At 39.1% G+C, this 20779-nt stretch overlaps 1 protein-coding gene across 4 annotated transcripts in view; it reads left to right on the top strand.

The window, feature by feature from the left end:
• The window catches only part of MED30 (Mediator complex subunit 30), a 33204-nt gene that overhangs the window by 1215 nt on the left and 11210 nt on the right, over nucleotides 1-20779 (top strand). For 2 of the 4 annotated variants that reach the window (XM_071671309.1, XM_071671310.1), the window contains exons 1-4: nucleotides 10798-10974; nucleotides 13610-13687; nucleotides 14333-14487; nucleotides 15677-15835. In XM_071671309.1, coding sequence (XP_071527410.1) covers nucleotides 13612-13687; nucleotides 14333-14487; nucleotides 15677-15835 — 390 coding nt within the window. In that variant the 5' untranslated portion in view covers nucleotides 10798-10974; nucleotides 13610-13611. Of the gene's footprint in view, nucleotides 1-10797; nucleotides 10975-13609; nucleotides 13688-14332; nucleotides 14488-15676; nucleotides 15836-20779 lie in introns of those variants that run through there. The other 2 variants (XM_071671307.1, XM_071671308.1) reach the window with 2 other exon arrangements.

Below are 20779 nucleotides of genomic sequence, written 5' to 3' on the forward strand. Positions count from 1 at the left end.
TCGAGAAGGATGAATTTATCGCACGATGTCATGTTTGTGCTTCAGATTTTAGCATAGCACAGAGAGAGGCAAATGTCATTTAGACCCACCTGAGCAGGAAAAACATACCAGCATGGCAGAAAGTTCAGGGAGCAATCGTGACATTGGACAATTCTTCCATCAAGGGATTGATTACTCAATAATCAAGAGCAGAAACTCTGATGACCAACTTTTTAATTGAACACAATATTGCATTGTGCTTCAGATCACCTGAGTGACCTATTGCTTCAAAGTTTTCCTCCCAAAGAACCAAAACAACAGCCATAGCTAGGATGCTTGGCCAAGAATCCAAAGGTATGTTTACTTCCATTTCTCCATTTTCTGTTTTTCATAATGTAAATGAAGATCAAGTCTAGATTTATATATAAATTGATTTGAAAAATAAAAAGCAGATCAGCTGCATTCATAGTTCCAGATTTTCCAGATTTTGTGTGGAGTTCTGATATATTTCAGTCAACACCTCTATCAATTTTGGTTATGCTGCCCCCATTGTACATGATTTGCAAGATATCATCAATAAACTAGTCAGAAAAGGAGAAGCTTATGGTCTTAAAATCAATGTTTTGAAAACTAAAGCTGTGGTCATATCTAAATTTAAAATTCCACCAATGGTTTCTATAAAAGTGTATCGAAAAACTCTACAGCAGACAAAGGATAGGGTGGTTAGATGATGTAGAAGAAGTAACTTTTTGTAAGAAAGGAAGTATAGGAGCATTGTTGGGAAGGCACATTGATTGATTGATTGCCCCAATTGATTCATCCTATACATGGTCAGCAGCAGTCTTACAATTTCCTTTTCAGTTAACACGCGACTGTTTGGGGAATACATTTGCATAGCACAGTAACGAACATTTCTAGTTTATGATTTTTTTTTTTCATTTTCATTTATGATATCCAACATTATATAATGCTTTACTATTGTGTGTTGATCAATGATTCGTGCATGGGTTACATATTAATCCTTCACACAGATTTCCTTGTAGCATTGACTATCTATGATTTTTATATCTTTTTAACAGCTTAAATTCTGAAGAAGATCAGAGAAGCACCATTCTTTATGTAAAGAGATGGCAGCTCAGATTGTGGGGCACAAACGAAGTTATATCCTGTTATTGTGCGATACTTTGATTCTGAAGTGAACAGAGTTGGTAGTGTCCTGCTGGAAATTGCTATCACAAAGAAACAATCTAGTGGGAGAAACATCTTTCAGCTTCTTGACAATGTTATAACAGAAAATAAAATCCCATGAAAAAATGTCATTTGTTTCATGGCAGATAATGCAGCTGTCATGATGGGAGAGCTGAATGGGGTAGTTACATTTGTAAATAAGAAAAATCCAGATACTTTTATCATGGGATGTCCTTTTCATCTTTATCTTCCTGCTGAGAAGAGAGCTAGCCAGCTGCCATTTTCGGCAGTGGACTAATTTGTTCCTGTTTATTATTACTTGGAGAAATCTAGTATGCACCACAAAGTTGGGGGAAGTTCAAATCCTGTACATTGTTGAACAGCATGCAATCTTGAAACGTTTATACTCGCTGGCTCTCTGTGGAAAGGGCACTGACTCATTGAACAATGGGAGCCTTTGAAACAGTACTCCTCCAGAGAAGCAGAATCCATGGGAGAGAAAAGGTAAATAGATGATGACACTCCAAAGGAGTCGAAAAAGCAGAGGGTCTACAAGTGGTAGTTGTGCCACACTTCAGGCCAAGACAAGCAAGGTCACTCCATCTTTCCCAGGAAAGAGCAGTGCTGGTCAGACCTCATTAGCAAGATATCTCTGCCTTTGTCCTCTCACACAGCCAGCATTGTAGGACAGGCTTCTTCTAAGAAGACATCTCTCCCCTCATCTTCTCACAAAGCCAGCAGTGCAGGACAGGCTTCCTCTAAGAAGACATCTTTACCTTCATCTCACAAAGCCAGCACTGCAGGGCAGGCTTCCTATAGGAGGACATCTCTACCTTCATCCACAGAAAGACTGGACAAAGTTGACATAGTGACCGTATCTACTGGGGTACAATTTGCAAGAGCAAAGGTACTTGTAGTAAAGCAGCTTCAAGCAGTATAGACAACAGAAAGAAAGCTTCATCTGGAGCTACATTGATTTGAAGCAGGAAAAAGGCTGATTTGTCTTCCAGTGCAGACTGTGTAGCAAGTGTTTCTGTGGGCAAAGCTGGGAAGATCCTTACAAGATTTAATGATTACAGCAAGCTGTACTGTATGTTCCTCCTTTAAACCATGCCTCCATTCAACAAGCTCAGTCTTGAGCTGCAAGAAGCACCACCAAAGATTATGTTGTAAATGAGAGGTTATGGGTCCTCCTACAAGAGGGACTGCTCTGCTTTGTGAAGCCCTCAGTGATTGCAAGCTTTCCATCACCTGAACAATGCAGTTGTAGGGAAAAGTGCAGTCAGTGACCAGATGAGGATCTCATATTAGGGAATGATGTTACGAACTTTCTCACTACAAAAGTATTTTTATCAAAATAGAAGGAAGAATTCTTCCTCAGTCAGGAATTGTTTGTGCATGTGACTACATGCTCAAGAAGTTCCCCCTGAAGAATGAGCAGATTTAGTATGCAAGTATTGCTGACCCAAGGAGGAGAATGGATGCAATGTTTGCATCATTGCTATACTTTGTGAAGAAATTCGTGGAAGAGCAGATAGATGAGCTTGAACTTGAATTTGCTCACTACCAGGTAGATCAGCTTGAAGGTGTATATCTTGACCAAAGAGCTGATGAGTTGTGGTTGTCCATTTCACAACTAAGAGACTTGTCTTATAAGGAAAATTATTTACATCTTCCCAGAATCATGTTTACTATCCTGTTGCTCACAGCATTGCTGAAGATGAGAGAATTTTCAGTCTGGTAAGAAAAAACCACTGAATTTCACCCAAGTCTTGGCACACAAACATTATCAGATTTCCTCACACAGAAAGTGATAGCTGTGCTAAAGAAACAGTTGTCACCAAGTGAAGCTCAGTGAATGGCGTCTGGAGAAGCGCAAACAAGGAGCCATTTCATATATCAAAAAGCTCTCTAGCCAGGACTGAATATGTGTGGACAAACAAAGGTTAAACCTCTGTTGACGTAGTTCGAGGACCAAAAATGAAACGCTAATGACTAGATACTTTGTTGGTTTTAAAGTGAACAGTTGTGAACTATCTACATGTAGATGAATGAATGGAGATACAGGTTGAATCTCTGTAATCCAGCAACCTTGAAACCTGGCCATTGCCAGACCACAGAAATTGACCCCTTAGGAAACTCCCTTATGTAAACATATGCCCAACCCCTAGTCTTGCCAGCTCATTCACATACATATTGCTGTGTTATCAAGGTAAAACAAAGCTTAAAACACGAAATTCTACAACCATTAATGCTTCCAAACAAGTTTTTTATCGTTGCATCAGATTACATCAGAAATACATTAGGGTCAGCAGCATCTTCATGGTTAGCAGATACTTGCACATCAGGGGCAGAATAAGGGCAGGGAAGTGGATTTTCTACATTGGAATGAGCCTTGGCAGTTTTATTGGTGGCCTCCTTCAACCATTGTTCCATGTAGCTTGCTCCTGGTACTTTGTTCCATGTAGCTTGCTCCTGGTACTTTGTTCCATGTAGCTTGCTCTGGTACTTTGGCAGTTCATTAATTAATTTTCATTCAATCAAATAAACAAACATAATTTCTAGTTCAGATATAAAGTCCTTTTGCTCCAGCTGTGCAATTAAATCTCTCATCATCTGGATACATTTATCTATAGAAATTCTTTCTTCCACTTCCTCATTTTACCTAGCACTTTCTTCATGATGATCTTTTTTCTTCCCACCTTGCTGAACCATCTCCATGATTACTTGATCAGTTGGTTGATAAACAACAAGCTCATTAGTTTTCCTCTGTAATCTCTGGTTATTGCAAGACATTTTGGTTTAGTCATACTCCTGGCATACTCAACCAGTTCTTGGATCAGCATCTTTTCCCTTGAAACTCTGAATTCAGAGAAGTCAGGTTCAATCCTTTCATCATCCTGAAACATTAAGCTTGACCACAGTTTGTGCCAGCCTCCCCTCTGGTTTCTTAATTTTCCAAAAAAGGGAACAGAGAAGGGGCCCAAGTGAGGATATTCCTCTGCTCTTAATGCTACCTCACTAATGAGGGGAGAAAGAATACTTCCCACGTATTCCCTGTGTGTCGTAGAAGGCGACTTAAAGGGAAGGGAGCGGGGGGCTGGAAATCCTCCCCTCTCGTTTTTTTTAATTTTCCAAAAGAAGGAACAGAGAAGAGGCCAGGTGAGGATATTCCCTCAAAGGCCCAGTCCTCTGTTCTTAACGCTACCTCGCTAACGCGGGAAATGGCGAATAGTATGAAAGAAAGAAAAGAAAATATATATATATATAACGTTCTGTGGCCATCTCTCCTACTTACATACTTATACTTATGTATATCTCTCTTTTTAAACCAGGTATTCCCAATCACTAGTCCTTTTTCAACACACAAATCTACAAGCTCTTCACCATTTCCATTTACAACACTGAACACCCCATGTACACCAATTATACCCTCAATTGCCACATTACTCACCTTTGCATTCAAATCACCCATCACTATAACCCAGTCTCATGCATCAAAGCTGCTAACACACTCATTCAGCTGCTTCCAAAACACTTGCCTCTCATGATCTTTCTTCTCATGACCAGGTGCATAGGCACCAATAATCACCCATCTCTCTCTTCATCCACTTTCAGTTTTACCCATATCTGCCTAGAGTTTGCTTTCTTACACTCTATCACATACTCCCACAACTCCTGCTTCAGGAGTAGTGCTACTCCTTCCTTTGCTCTTGTCCTCTCACCAACCCCTGACTTTACTCCTGACATTCCCAAACCACTCTTCCCCTTTACCCTTGAGCTTCATTTCACTCAGAGCCAAAACATCCTGTCTCTCCTAGTAGAATCAAACTGCTATATATTACTGTTTCAGGTCATATACTAACTCAGGCTCTTGTTTTTTAAGAGGATACCCTTCCATTTAAGCAAAAAGATGTAGGTTACTGAAAGGGAGTTTTGATGAATTTTGTAAACTAGTGCAATCAAGGTCAGGCATCTAACCATTATAAGATCAGTATGCTATTGTATTAGATACTTGAAAAAAATTATTGATTTGTTTAATTAAAAGAAAAATGGAATGGAATGCATATAATGCAGCTGAATTTTCACAACAGTATCATCTATAGTTTTGTAACATTGATTTATAATTTTACTATTCATGGATTTTGAAGCCTAATTTTTTCTCCACTTTTAGTGAAAGGTATTTTTAATCATTGTTACCAAAGAAGGTACTCTAAACAAATCATAGAGTATATCAAAGTTTGTTTCAAGAACTAAGACGGTGCTGTTATGTGGTCTTCCTACTGTTGAATTATGTCAAAGCTGTTCTATGAATTTACATTCTCTTTTAAACCCTTGTACCTGAAGAATAAAACTTAACTTTCTCCCCAAATTATTGAAGAATTTCGGGTAATCCAGCCATATGCTTTTGCTATCACTTACAATGCCCTGTTGAATGAAGGGAGTGAATATGAATTACTGTCAATTGTGACATTTGTGGTCCTAGTCACTTATAGGCTTGATTTAGTATCAAACAGCCTTCCAATATTGTTATGAATATTCTTAAAAACCAATGATGATGTTTATGGTTAATGTCACAAACTCCATATTTGATATTGCAATATAAGTCTTTTGAAGCTGAATTATGAGTATGATTGTGATGGGATATACTGTACATTCTCTCATTTAAGTCATATATCTGTTATAATGAATAAATAGAGAATATGATAGGACAGTGTTAGTGTTTGTTCATCAGATCTGTTTCATGTCTTGCAGTAAAGGCGAGCATAAGCTTGATCTGACTTATCAAGGAATTTGTTGAAATTGTTATTGCAATATGTAATGAGAGTTATTTTCTTCTTTTATTTGTTAAGATAAATTTCATTCTTATTACATAGTTTTTGTGATAATTTCCTATCTTGATTGAAGATACATTGCAAAGCATCTAATGTTAAAAAGTATTATTTAGCTGCTTTACAATGTTTTCTTATGTAAATATTTATCCTTAAATCAACATGGGTAGATTCTGAAAGAAGTAGACAGAGATACTGCAAGTACAGTATTTGTACAGAGTCCATATTTGATATGGGAAATTCACGTTCTTTAAATTGTTAATTACAGAGAGAGAATGTGTAATGTATTATATAATAAAGAAATTAGAAAGTAACATGATATTTATGAAGTTATTGCAGTGAATTCCCCCTGATGTACCCGTTAATGAATTAACTACAGAATTTTTTTAGTTGGAAACGGCATCCAGGCTTTGGTTACCCAGTATTTTTTATACTGATGCTTACTATATTTATGTATGTATGTATAGGTTTTGCCGGGCTTCTCCTTTATGATGTGTTGGAAATGAAATGTTTGAGGACAGTGTGTGAGGTGGTTCGACTAAGTAATGAAAGGGTAAGAGAGATGTTTGGTAATAAAAAGAATGCAGTTGAGAGAGCAGAAGAGGGTGTGTTTTAATGATTTGGACTTATGGAATGAATGCATGAGGAAACGTTAACAAAAAGGATATATGTGTCAGAGTTGGAGGGAAAAAGGTGAAGCGAGAGACCATATTGGAGATGTCAGGATGGAGTTAAAAAGATTTTGAGTGATTGGGGCCTGAACATGCAAGAGGGTGAAAAGCTTGCCCAGAATAGAGTGAATTAGAATGATGTGGTATACTAGGGTCGACATGCAGTCAATGAACTGAACCAGGGCATGTGAAATGTCTAGGGTAAACCTTGGAAAAGTCTGTGGTGCCTGTATGTGGATAGGGAGCTGTGTTTTTGGTCCAATCCACATTCCAGGTAGAGAATGAGTGTGAGTAGATGTGACTTTTCTTCGTCTCTTTCCTGGTGCTACCTCGCTGATGCAAGGGGTGGCGATGCTGTTTTCTGTGGGACAGGTTGGTGCCGGGAATGGATGAAGGCGAGCAAGTATGAATATGCACATGTGTATATATGTATGTGTATGTATTGTTTCAAGAGGTCACAGTTGTATGTTTTGTTACAGGAACATTTTTCTGCAGTTCCCTTTTTTGTTTACATAATAAAAATTTTATGACAGGAATGATGCAAGACCCGAATAAACCAACCTGAACACCACCATCCGGTAATGCTTGTTTACTAGTGGTGTCTTAGCTACGTCTCTTCCTTGTATATCAACTCACTGCTATGTCTTCTATCTCATTGTTGTATCTCCCTTGACAATAAGATCATTGCACAAAAGTGCACTTGCAAACTTATCGTTTCATTTTCATGTGGGTTTATGCATATGGGGTGTATTTAGAGAAGCAGTGATGGCATGTGCAAAAGAAGCATGTGGCATGAGAAAGGTGGGAGGTGGGCAGATTAGAAAGCGTAGTGAGTGGTGGGATGAAGAAGCAAATTTATTGGTGAAAGAAAAAAGAGAGACATTTGGACGACATTTGCAAGGAAGGAGTGCAAATGACTGGGAGATGTATAAAAGAAAGTGGCAGGAGGTTGAATGGAAGGTGCAAGGGTTGAAAAAGAAGGCAAATGAGAGCTGAGGTGAGAAAGTATCATTAAACTTTAGGAAGAATATAAAGATGTTTTGGAAGGAGAACAAATAGGAACATTGGTGAAGGGGCAAAGGAGGAAGTAATAACAGGTAGTGATGAAGTGAGAAGGAGATGGAGTGAGTATTTTGAAGGTTTGCTGAATATGTTTGATGATAGAGTGGCAGATGTAGGGTGTTTTGGTTAGGGTGGTGTGTGAAGTGAGAGGGTCAGGGAGAATGATTTGGTTAAGAGAGAAGAGGTAGTGAAAGCATTGCGGAAGATGAAATCCAGCAAGGCGGCAGGTTTGGATGGTACTGCAGTAGAATTTATTAAAAAGGGTGATTGTGTTGTTGATTGGTTCGTAAGGATATTCAATGTATGTATGGACCATGGCGAAGTGCCTGAGGATTGGGGGAATGAATGCATAGTGCCATTGTACAAAACCAAAGGGGGTAAAGTTGAGTGTTCAGACTACAGAGGTATAAGTTTGTTGAGTATTCCTTGGAAATTATATGGGAGGGTATTGATTGAGAGGGTGAAGGCATGTACAGAACATAAAATTGGAGAAAATCAGTGCGGTTTCAGAAGTGGTAGGGGATGTGTGGATCAGGTGTTTGCATTGAAGAATGTGTGTGAGAAATACTTAGAAAAACAGATGGATTGATATGTGGCATGAATCTAGAGAAGGCGTATGATATAATTGATAGGGATGATTTTTGGAAGGTCTTAAGAGTATATGGTGTAGGAGGTAAGTTGCTAGAAGCAGTGAAAAGTTTTTACTAAGGATGTAAGGCATGTGTATGAGTAGGAAGAGAGGAGAGTGATTGGTTCCCAGTGAAGGTCAGTCTGTGGCTGGGGTGTGTGATGTCCCCATGGTTGTTTAATTCACTTATGGATTGGGTGGATAGTAAGGTAAATGCAAGAGTTTTGGAGAGAGGGGCAAGTATGCGGTCTGTTAGAGATGCGAGGGCCTGGGAAGTGAGTCAGTTGTTGTTTGGCAATGATACAGCTCTAGTTGTTGATTCGAAAGAGAAATTGCAGAAGTTGATGACTGAGTTTGGAAAAGTGTGGGAAAGGAGAAAGTTGAGAGTAAATGTGAATAAGAGCAAGGTTATTCAGTGGGGTTGAGGGACAAGTTAATTTGGATGTAAGTTTGAATGGAGAAAAATTGGAGGAAATGAATTGTTTTAGATATCTGGGAGTGGACTTGGCAATGAATGGAACCATGGAAGTGGAAGTGAGTCACTGGGGGGTCGAAGGTTCTGGGAGTGATGAAGAATGTAAGGGAGGAGATAATGTTATCATAGGAATAGTAGTTCCAACAATGTTATGTGGTTGCAAGGCATGGGCTGTAGATAGGATTGTATGGAGAAGGTTGGATGTGTTGGAAATGAGATGTTTGAGGACAGTATGTGGTGTGAGGTGGTTTGATCGAGTAAGTATTGAAAGGGTAAGTAAGATGTGTGGTAATAAACTGTGGTTGAGAGAGCAGGAGAGGGTGTGTTGAAATGGTTTGGACATATGGAGAGAATGAGTGAGGAAAGATCGGCAAAGGATATATGTGTCAGAGGGGAGAGGAACAAGGAGAAGTGGGAGACCAAATTGGAGGTGGAAGGATGGAGTGAAAAAGATTTTGAGCGATTGGGGCCTGAACATACAGGAGGGTGAGAGATATGCAAGGAATAGAGTGCATTTGAAAGGTGTGGTATACTGGGGTCGACGTGCAGTCAGTGGATTGAACCAGGGCCTGTGAAGTGTCTAAGGTAAAACATGGAAAGTTTTGTGTGTGTGTGTGTATGAGTGATGGGTCTTTCTTTCTTTGTTTCCTGGTGCTACCTCACTATCATGGGAAACAGTGATCAAGTATGATAAGAATTCTAATAATAAGGTTATGTCGGGCTTCACCTACAGGAGGTTACGCTGCAGATGAATCATTATCTTTGGGTATGCTGCATCACTGGGAGTACAATCTTGTCAAAGAACTTATTACCCCCAAAAGAGTCTACATTTCCCTGCTTCTGGAATTTGTGCAGCCTTGAACTGCAGGAGCCTTTAAAAAGGCCCTTGGTAACACCAGGACTCTGTCATGGAAGTTGGTCCTGGATGATTATAAACAAAAAAATATGTGTGTATGTATATAAGCTCCAAGTGAAGTTGTTAGATGATGCCAGGATGTGATGTGATAGGGATGAGGTGGCTTGTGGAGAGAGAGCCATGGCAATTGGGATGGTGAAAAGAGGTGCTTGTGAAAGCCTTGTGCAAAAGGAAATGTGGTAAAGCACTGGGAGTGGATGAGGATGCGATTAAGTTTCTCATGAAAGTGGAAGACAGTGTTGAATATTTAGTCAAGCTGTTCAGGTATGTATGTCCCAAGATAAGGGGCCTGAGGACTGTGAGACTGCTTTTATAAAGGCATTGAGACTAACATAATTTTTGAACTTAGAAGTACAACTCCATTGAACATGTATGGGAATGTTATATGAGTGAGAGGGTGGTGTCATTTATTAATCAGCTGACTGAGGAGGATCCTTTCTGTTTCAGGAGGGACAAAAGGTGTATACATAGACCAGATGTTTGCTTTGAAGAAAGAGATTAACATATTTAGCATTTATGAATCATAGAAAGCATACGATGTTGCATGGTGAAAGTTGGTAGACATATTGAGAAAATGAAAAGCTGCTAAATACACACAAATTTTTACTGGTTGTTAAAGACATTTATACAAGCAGGATATTAAGAGGATGTGTTTTCTACTCAAGTCAGTGTCATAGTTATGTTTTGTTATCATTGTTGTTCTTGTCGTGGTTATGATGTAAGGGAGATTTAACACGAGGGTGTTGAGAAAGGGTCAGGTGTACCTTCTTTGTTGTAGACAGAGGTCATGCTGGCTCATGAAACTTCCCATATCAAACTATGGAGAACCACTGCCTGAAAGACATTCCTGATCCTACACCCTCTCCATTCTGTCCATCAGCCTCAGACCATCACTGGGAAGACATTCCTGGTACCCTCCACCCCTTGCATATTGGTTTTGAATAATCATCCAATAAAGGGAACCGGAGGAAAATTGAAAAAAAAAAAAAGTGGATATTAACAAAGTGTTCCTTCATTCCTGTGAGTCTCGTTTTCTTTACTCAATACTGTGGCCATTTTCTTTCGTATAAACACCACTGGACTGTGTTCATTTGGTTGGAACGAGTATAGGATATTCTTTGGTTTCTTGGAAATAAAAGGAAACACGTATACGTCGTTTAAAGACAGGAATCATACCTATATCCATTGCGTATAACAGAAGACAGTGAAATCCATAAACGCTGGTAAGTTTTCGAAACAAATCTCGGTTAAGGCAAGGAAAATTACTTAGTGGGGACGCTTCGCCTTTTCATCAGATCTTCCCAAAACATTGTATGTCATTACTTTGTGTGGTCCTCTGATGTGTGGTATATATATATATATATATATATATATATATATATATATATATATATATATATATATATATATATATATATATATTACCATCCATTCAGTGTCTTCGCTTTTCTTTCCCTTAACTCTCTTGAATTTGTATATTATATAGAATATCATATATCCTTGAGTTAGCAGTTCACCTATTATGTAGTTTTGGACCGTTGGTTATGGTTGCTGTTGTCCTGTTTCCTTCCTTTCATCGTTGTATTCAGATCACAAGTTGTAGAGACTTAAAGAGGGGCTGGGTGCCCTATGTAACTGATATGGTGGTCATAGCATGTTTTTCCCACCACCATAATGCAACATCTTTTTTTCCCCTTCCAGGCCTAATATTGCAATGTCACGGTTATATCTTTGACATGCTATGTTGAAGAAGTGATTTGTACATTTACCATTTGAATAACATTTCTTTGCTCCTATACGTGTATGTGTTCACACACCCCAGCTTAACCAGGTATCCATTTATTGGTCAGTCCTGAGGTGATGATGAATGAGAGTTAAATGTGGGTTGAGTGCCATGCCCAGAATTCAGACCCATGCTGGCCCAACCATGGGTAGGGAAAGAGACTTTCAAAACCCCTTTTTTGAATGCAGAGCTTCATTTCATGTTAAGGTGATCCTACATCAAGAGTTGCGCACTTGCTTCAAAAAGGTTAAATGGCTCTAACAATCTTTTTGTTGATTGTTGTTTAGGGGATAGAATTTCAATGTAAAGAGTCTTCTTCTTTCTCTTATCATTGTTATTCCAGCTGAAGCAAGCCTCCATTAGATAAGTCTTTTCCATGTCATTTAGGTAACACCTCCAATTCACCATCAACATTGTTATATCTTGCCTGTCTGGCTAGCCCAGCAATTTCATGTTAGTGTTCTCCTTATCAACCCCTAAAATGGTTGATACCCTCAGACCAGATTTGGTTCCGTACATCATTCACATTTGTCGACATCACATCACGTCATGGTGCCCCATTATTATCAATAGCCATGCTGATATTGTAGCCATGCTAGAACTCCCTGATTGTTGACTTGTTTTAACTCTTTCACTGATCAGATGGCCTCTGTGGTCCAACATGAGTAATATTCCTCGAACGTGGTAGATACACCCTGATCCATGGGTTTCAATAGCATTGTCTTGTACTGATGGCAAAAAAATAACATATATTCTCAGCCAGATTGTTAAGGTTTACAGGATGTCTAGGTGCATTAACAAGGATTATTAATGCTTCATTTTCCAGGTCATGTGTATCATGGTAATCATAGAAAAGTGGCAAGAATATGATTGTGAACAAACCTTGGAACACAGACATTATCACTTAGGCTTTATTATTTCCTTGCCAAGTGATAGGAAGATTATTCTTGAAATAGCCATTCACACCCCTTGGATTCTCACAATGTTACACCAGTAAGGGCTTGAGCTTCACGTCTGCTGAAGCATTGCCAAGTATGAGTCAGTTGATCTTGAGCAGTCAAGCCCCAAAACTTTCTTTTCTTTGGAAGTGTACAAATGGGACGGCTTTCATTTAGATTTTAAACTAGTTTCATAAGCACTGGAAATTTGCTGTGGAGAGGAGCTACTTTTTGCTGTTGTAGGTTTAAGTTGTGGAAATTTCTTTGCCTCTTCCAAGCCCTTGCAAGTAGCTTTCCCAGTTGTGTTTATCTTATACAGGTTGCAGCAACACTCAAATGATTGAAATCAACCATGGCTTACTGAAAAGGTTGACATAATTGATATAGTGGCTTATTCATATCATTATCATCATGGGCATGTCTCTTTGTTGTTGCTCCTCAATCCAAACCTAATAATTTCACCATATCATCCATCACTTTGTCTGCTTCCTTTGATTCTGGCAACACCTAATGGGTTGCATTTTGTTTATTTTCTTATCAGCTTTAGGATTTTTTCTGTCATAGCTGGTAGGTCATATTCCTTGGTGATATCCTCAGCTTGGTCTCACATATCAAACTGATACAAGACATTCAGTTTCATCCCTAAATTAATGACTTCCCTTGTATTCTTTGATGAAGAGGCAACAGAATCACTTTCTGGTCACTTAACAATTCTTTTTGAAGTGTTCTCTTCAAGTCATGCAGATGAAACTCAGCAAATGCATCCAACACGTGGATACCATGGCATATATCATTGTCACATACATTGTCGAAACTGATTTCTGTGCGTAAACTTTAATTTTATGTTCTTTTCTGTTTTCTCTTTCAGTTGTTCAAAGCAGTATCATAATGAATCAGTGTAATTTATAAGAAATACGTTCCTTGATTCATCATGGACATTATTGTTTAGTATTGTAGATAACAGTATTAGTAGATTAATGACTGTATTACTTTTTTTTTTTTGCGTAACTCCCAGCAGCGTAAAGGCTCTCCTGTGATGGCTAGCATGATGAACATATTGCATTACAGACTGTATTGAAAGTGAAGTTTGAATTGTGTGTTCAGTGAACTTAAACTTCATTTAGTCATTTCTTTCAGATATGGCAATGAGTAGTAGTTCACCAGCCATGATGAGAGGCTCATACACAGGTCAGATGGTTCCAGTAACACAGTCAGGTAGAGTTATGTCCATTTTCTCCATACTTCCTTGTGATACTCTCTTGTATCTCCTTTGTTGTAGTTCATTAATAGACATAGAACACGCGAAGAGAAGAATGTCTTTGATGCTTATAAGGCTTTATTCTTCAAAGTAGCAATGATATCAGGTTGTCATCCATTTGAACTAAACGTTTCTCCCATCTTCCCACTCCAGATGATGCCTGTCTTATCTGCCATAAGCATAAGAGTTATAGATTACTGGCAAGCTAGAATAAGCAGAGCATCTGCAAATTTGGTAGGATAACACTTTTGTTGTAGATTAAACCTCAACAGTCAAGTACTTTAGTTTCCTTACCATTGTAAACTCAAATAAACCAACTTATGATTAACTTGACATGATTTATGCAGTTGTGTTTATGAGAAAAAACTTTTTATCTTATTTTTTTCCTTAGGAATCATTGCAGGGATATATTAAGTGAAAAAGGATGGATGAGAGTATTCACTATGATGGACTAATATAAAAAGACTATTCCAATGTGATATCTCAAGTTGCTACACTCTGTAAAAACAGATTATTGTTTAAGAGTTCATTTTCATATAGATTCACACCATGGCAAGGGACCTAATTTTTAAAAGCATTATTTCTATTTGATTCATTCACAGGTGGTCAGGGTATTCAGCAAGGGGGTATTGAGACCTCACAAACACAGTTGCCTCCTCAGAAGAACACAGCTTTTTTGTGTAAAGCTGGTTGTGAAACTGTTCAAGAAATTGTCTCGAGAACATGTGAGGTGTTTTCTCAACTTAGAACCCTGCCAGTGAGTATTTGAAATTTTGTATTTCAGTAGATTTAGTGTAGTAGTGATTACTGTTTATGTTACAGGGAGAGAGTTTTTCTCAAGGTTTTGCTGTTTCTCTTAAACGTATATAAATGTACCGTCTTTTCTTTTCTCTTATGTAAGTGTACACACACACACACACACACACATATGGACGAGCCTATTCCAGGTCCCTATTTTATGGAGTATCCCTTAAGGAAGGATGAACAACACCACACAGGTCAAGTAATGGTATACTAATGTAGATTTGACAGATTATTCTACAGTTAGATACATACAATACTTAGCACAGTGTTAGAAATGCAGAAGTTAACAACAGACATTTGATAGCTTGTATTGCCCTAAGTTCTCATTTACATTGCTTTTGTGGTTGAATGTATTCACATATCCTCCAATCAATGAATATCTTTTTCATCATAAAGAAAAGCATTCTGTAGGTTTTTATGTTTTAGTTATAACAGGATTCAGTCATTGAGGAAGGGAAATGAGATAGCTTCACTCCCTTTGGGATATCACAGATTCACAGTCTTAATATTGCCTTTTGGTTGGCCCACTATGCCACTTAGAAGATCATATTGTATCATCCACTTTTTGCCACTGCCCCCTGATTTCACATCACTCAACAGAAGCTCTGAAAACCTTACCTAACCAGTTCACTCTGTCCTCTGCACACCTTTCATCCTCCTGCAAGTTCAGCCCCAAGCACGCAAAATCTTTTTCACTTCAGCCTTTCATCTCCAATTTAGTCTTCCCTCTCTCATTGTCCCGTCCACTTCTGACACATAAATCCTCTCTGTCACCATCACTTCACTAATTCTCACCTTTTGTCCAAACCATTTCAGCACACTGGTGTCTCTTCAGATTTCTCAACCATAATCTTCGTATTTATACACCTCTGTCTTGTCCTTTTATTCCTAACTCGATCGACCCACCTCACACCACATACTATTCTCGTACATTTCATTTCCAACACATCAACCCTCCTCTATAAATTTTCATTGATAGCCCATACCTTGTATCCACACAACATCACTGGGACTACTGTATGTTCAGACATACCCATTTTCTCCCTCCCAGATGACCTCTCTTCCCACACATTCCTCATTGCCTCCAGAACCGAAGTTTATTGTGATTTGTGGTAAGCTGATATATATGTTGCTTTTTTCAGCTTCCAACTGGAACAAATCAAGGCACCCAGATCAGCAATGAGAAAAAGATGCGTATTCAAGAAAATCTGAATGCCATTCAGCGTCATTTCAAACCCCTGAGAGCGATTTATAATCATGTTAATGATGATTGTGCAGGAATGGAATATACTCATATTGAGGTCAGTTCCCATGATGTATTATGAAACATACAATTCTAAGTTTACTAGAATTTACAAGAATTTCTCTATAAAATATTAATCTTGAGTATACAGTGTGTGCTGAAATGGATTGGATATAAGGCGAGGATGATTGAGGAGAGACTTCTTGGATATATGCATTAGAAGTAAAAGGAACAATGAGGGTGAGATAAAGGAAGAGGATTTGAGGCATGCAAGAGATAGAGAGAACTGGAGCATTATGTTATGCAGGGAACAATGTGGTTTCAACATGCTGAACTAGGGCATATGAAATCATTTGGAGAACCACAGAGAGAACCATTGAGTGTGGCCATGGATAGTAAGGGCTTTGGTTGTGGTGCAGTGTACCTGACAGTAAGAAAATAGATGTAAGTAAATGAGTGCCATATCTTCTGTTCCTGGTGCTACCTCCAAAATGTAAGAGACAAACTTGTTTATATATTATTTATTTTATTATACTTTGCCGTCTCCTGTGTTGGTGAGGTAGTGCAAGGAAACAGTCGAAAGAATGGCCTAACCCACCCACATACACATGTATATACATAAACGCCCACACTCGCACATGTACATACCTATACATTTCAATGTATACATACATACATTAAGTATAATATAATATAACATTCCAAAAGCTCATTGAAAATTCCAACTAACCAGTCAAGTACCCAGTCACCCCTTTTCTTAAGAAATTCAACTACAGTACCATCCTCTCCAGCCATCTTGTCACATATCTTATTATGCAATACTTCCACAACTTCGCCTACCCTAACCAAACCACTGTCCATCTTTCTCGCAGTTTGCATTCCTCCCCAGTCCAGACACCATATATCTGTTACCCTATCATCAAACACAGTCAGTAGGCTTTCAGAATAATCACTCCATCTCCTCCTTCTCATCACTGCCTGTTACCACTTTACCATTTACCCCTTCACCAATGTTCCCATTTGTTCTCATATTTTTCTCATGCTCAACATTGTTATTAAAATCTTATTCTCCTCGAAGTTTAGTGATATTGTGTCACCCCATCTCTCATTTTCCCTCTTTTTCAACCCCTGCACCTTCCTCTTGTACTTTTCCCACTCATGTGCACTTCTTCAATGTAGATTACTGCCCATACTTCTCTCCTTTTCTTTCACTAGCAACTTTATTTGTCATCTCACCAATCACTACCCTTTCTCACCTGCCCATCTCTCATTTTCTACATGCCAGACACCTCTCGTACATGCTAGCACTGAAATATCTCCCATTCCTTTTCCACACACCTTGCTTCCTTTACTCTCACCTTTTGCCATTCTACACCCAATCTCTCCTGGTATGTTTTCACTTATGGTTTTCAAGTTCACATTCACCACCCTTTTCTCACTCATATTGCTTCCTCTTTTCCAAGGACCTTCACCCTTGCCTTTGCCAGTTGATGAACAGATACCCCACCAGCTATCTCTTTTGACACATTCACATCCAAGAGTCTTTCTTTTGCATGCCTGTCATTTAGTATATAATCCAGTAATACCCTCATATTATTTTTCTTACTCATCCACATATACTCATGCACAGCTTTATTATTAAGCCAGGTATTCCCAGCCACCAATCCTTATTCAGCATATGACTCCACAAACTGTTCGCTATTCCCTGAATATCCCGTACTCCCCAGTTATACCTGCCAGATTACTTGCCCTCACATTTCAGTTATCCATTACTAATACCTGGTCTCTTGCATCAAACTGTGGACACACTTGCTCAGTTGCCTTGAAAACTCTCACCTCTTAACATCCTCCATCTCGTGGTCAGTTGCATAGATACTAATAATTACCCAGCTCTTGCAATCCATTTTCATTTTTGCTCACGTAAGTTTGGAGCTCACTTCCTAACAGTTTCACACATTCCCAAGATTCCTGCTTCATTAGCATTGCTATTCCTTTCTAAGCTTTTGTTCTTACACCAACCTCTGACTTTACTGACCTTATATATATATTTATATATATATATATGTTTATATGGATATATTTGCATATAAGTGGATGTGTCTATCTTCATCTGTTTCCTGGTGCTACCTCGTTAAAGTGGAAAACGGCTATCATGTATGATGTGCTGTCAATGGACTGAACCAGGGCATGCAAAACTTCTGGGATAAGCCATGAAAAGGCCTGTGGGGCCTGGATATGGATGGGGAGCTGTGGGTTTGGTGCATTACACATGACAGCTGGAGACTGAGTTTGAATGAATGTGGCCTTTTTGTCTGTTTTCCTGGCGCTACCTCTCTGAAGCAGGGGGCAGTGATCCTGTTTTCCTTGGGGAGGGGCAGCACCAGGAATGGATGAAGGCAAGCAAATATAGACATGTACATGTGTATATATGTATATGCCTGTGTATGTATATATATATATATATTTTATTATTCATTATTTATTTTGCTTTGTCGCTGTCTCCCACGTTAGCGAGGTAGCGCAAGGAAACAGACGAAAGAATGGCCCAACCCACCCACATACACATGTATATACATACACGTCCAGACACGCAAATATACATACCTATACATCTCAACGTATACATATATATACACACACAGACATATACATATATACACATGTACATAATTCATACTGTCTGCCTTTACTCATTTCCATTGCCACCCCACCACACATGAAATAACAACCCCCTCATGTGCGCGAGGTAGCGCTAGGAAAAGATAACAAAGGCCACTTTCGTTCACACTCATTCTCTAGCTGTCATGTAATAATGCACCAAAACCACAGCTCCCTGGGGATAGGGGAGAAAGAATATGTATTTATATGTTGATATGTATATGAATGTATGTGTGCATTTATGGGTGTTTATGTATATATATGTATATATGCATGAAAGGGCCATTTTTCGTTTGTTTCCTGGCACTGCCTCGCTAACACAGAAAACAGCGATTAGGATTGAGTGAAAAAGATTTTGATTGATTGGGGCCTGATCATACAGGAGGATGAAAGGCGTGCAAGGAATAGAGTGAATTGGAATGATGTGGTATACCAGGGTCAACATGATGTCAGTGGATTGAACCAGGGCATGTGAAGCGTCTGGGGTAAACCATGGAGAGTTTTGTGGGGCCTGGATGTGGAAAGGAGCTGTGGTTTTGATGCATTACACATGACAGCTAGACTGAGTGTGAACAAATGTGGCCTTTGTTGTCTTTTCCTAGCTCTACCTTGTGCGCATGTGGGAGTAGGGGGTTACTGTTTCATGTTTAGCAGGGTGGCAATGGGAATGGAGGAAGGCAGCAAGTATGAATATGTACAAGTGTATATATGTATATGTCTGTGTATGTATATGTATGTATACATTGAAATGTATAGGTATGTATATGTGCGTGTGTGGGTGTTTATGTATATGTATGTGTATGTGGGTGGGTTGGGCCATTTTTTCGTCTGTTTCCTTGCACTACCTCACTTATGTGGGAGACAGCGACTAAGTATAATAAATGAAATAAAAGGAATATCCATATCTCAAGCCCTCTCATCCACAGCAGACTGCATACTTGCCCCTCTTTCCAAAACTCTTGCATTCACCTCCCTAACAACCCCATCCATAAACAAATTAAACAGCCACCGATGCATCACGCACCCCTGCTGCAAACTAACATTCACTGAGAACCAATGACTTTCCTCTCTTCCTGCTTGTACACATGCCATACATCCTTGACAAAACATTTTCACTATTTCTAGCAACTTACCTCCCACACCATATACTCTGATTACCTTCCACAAAGCATCTCTATCCACTCAATCATATGCTTTCTCCAGATCCATAAATGCTACATACAAATCCATTTGTTTTTCTAAGTATTTCTCACATGCATTCTTCAAAGCATGCACCTGATCCACACACCCTCTACCACTTCTGAAACCACACTTCCCTTCCCCAATCTGATGCTCTATACATGCATTTACCCTCTCAATCAATACCCTCCCATATAATTTCCCAGGAATACTCAACAAACTTCTTTCTTTCTTTCTTTCATACTATTCGCCATTTCCCGCATCAGCGAGGTAGCGTCAAGAACAGAGGACTGGGCCTCTGAGGAAACATCCTCATCCAGCCCCCTTCTCTGTTCCTTCCTTTGGAAAATAAAAAAAAAAAAAAAAAAAAGAGAGGGGAGGATTTCCAGCCCCCCGCTCCCTTCCCTTTTAGTCTCCTTCTACGACACGCAGGGAATACGTGGGAAGTATTCTTTCTTCCCTATCCCCAGGGAAAACTCAACAAACTTATACCTCTGTAATTTGAACACTCACCCTTTTCCCCTTTGCCTTTATACAATGGCACTATGCATGCATTCCACCAATCCTCAGGCAACTCACCATGAACCATACATACATTGAATATCCTTACCAACTAGTCAACAACTGTTACCTCTTCTAATGAATTCCACTGCAATACCATCCAATCCCACTGCCTTGCTGGCTTTCATCTTCTGCAAAGCTTTCACCTCCTCTTCTCTGTTTACCAAACCAATCTCTCTGACCCTCTCACTTCGCACACCACCTTGACCAAAGCACCCTATATCTGCCTCTCTCTCATCAAACACATTCAACATACCTTCAAAATACTCACTCCATCACCTCACTTCACCACTACTCGTTATTACCTCCCCATTATCCCCCTTCCGATGTTCCCATTTGTTCTCTTGTCTTATGCACTTTATTTACCTCCTTCCAAAACATCTTTTTGTACTCCCCAAAATATAACGTTACTCTCTCATTTCAACTCTCATTTGTCCTCTTTTTCATCTCTTGCACCTTTCTCTTGACCTCCTGCCTCTTTCTTTTATATATCTCCCAGTCATTCACACTACTTCTCTGCAAAAATTGTCCAAATGCCTCTCTCTCTTCTCTTTCAGTAACAATGTTCCTTGTTCATCCCACTGCTTTCTACCTTTTCTAATCT

This window comes from Panulirus ornatus, chromosome 16 (genome assembly GCF_036320965.1).
Source record: "Panulirus ornatus isolate Po-2019 chromosome 16, ASM3632096v1, whole genome shotgun sequence".
Classification (NCBI taxonomy): Eukaryota; Metazoa; Arthropoda; class Malacostraca; order Decapoda; family Palinuridae; genus Panulirus; species Panulirus ornatus.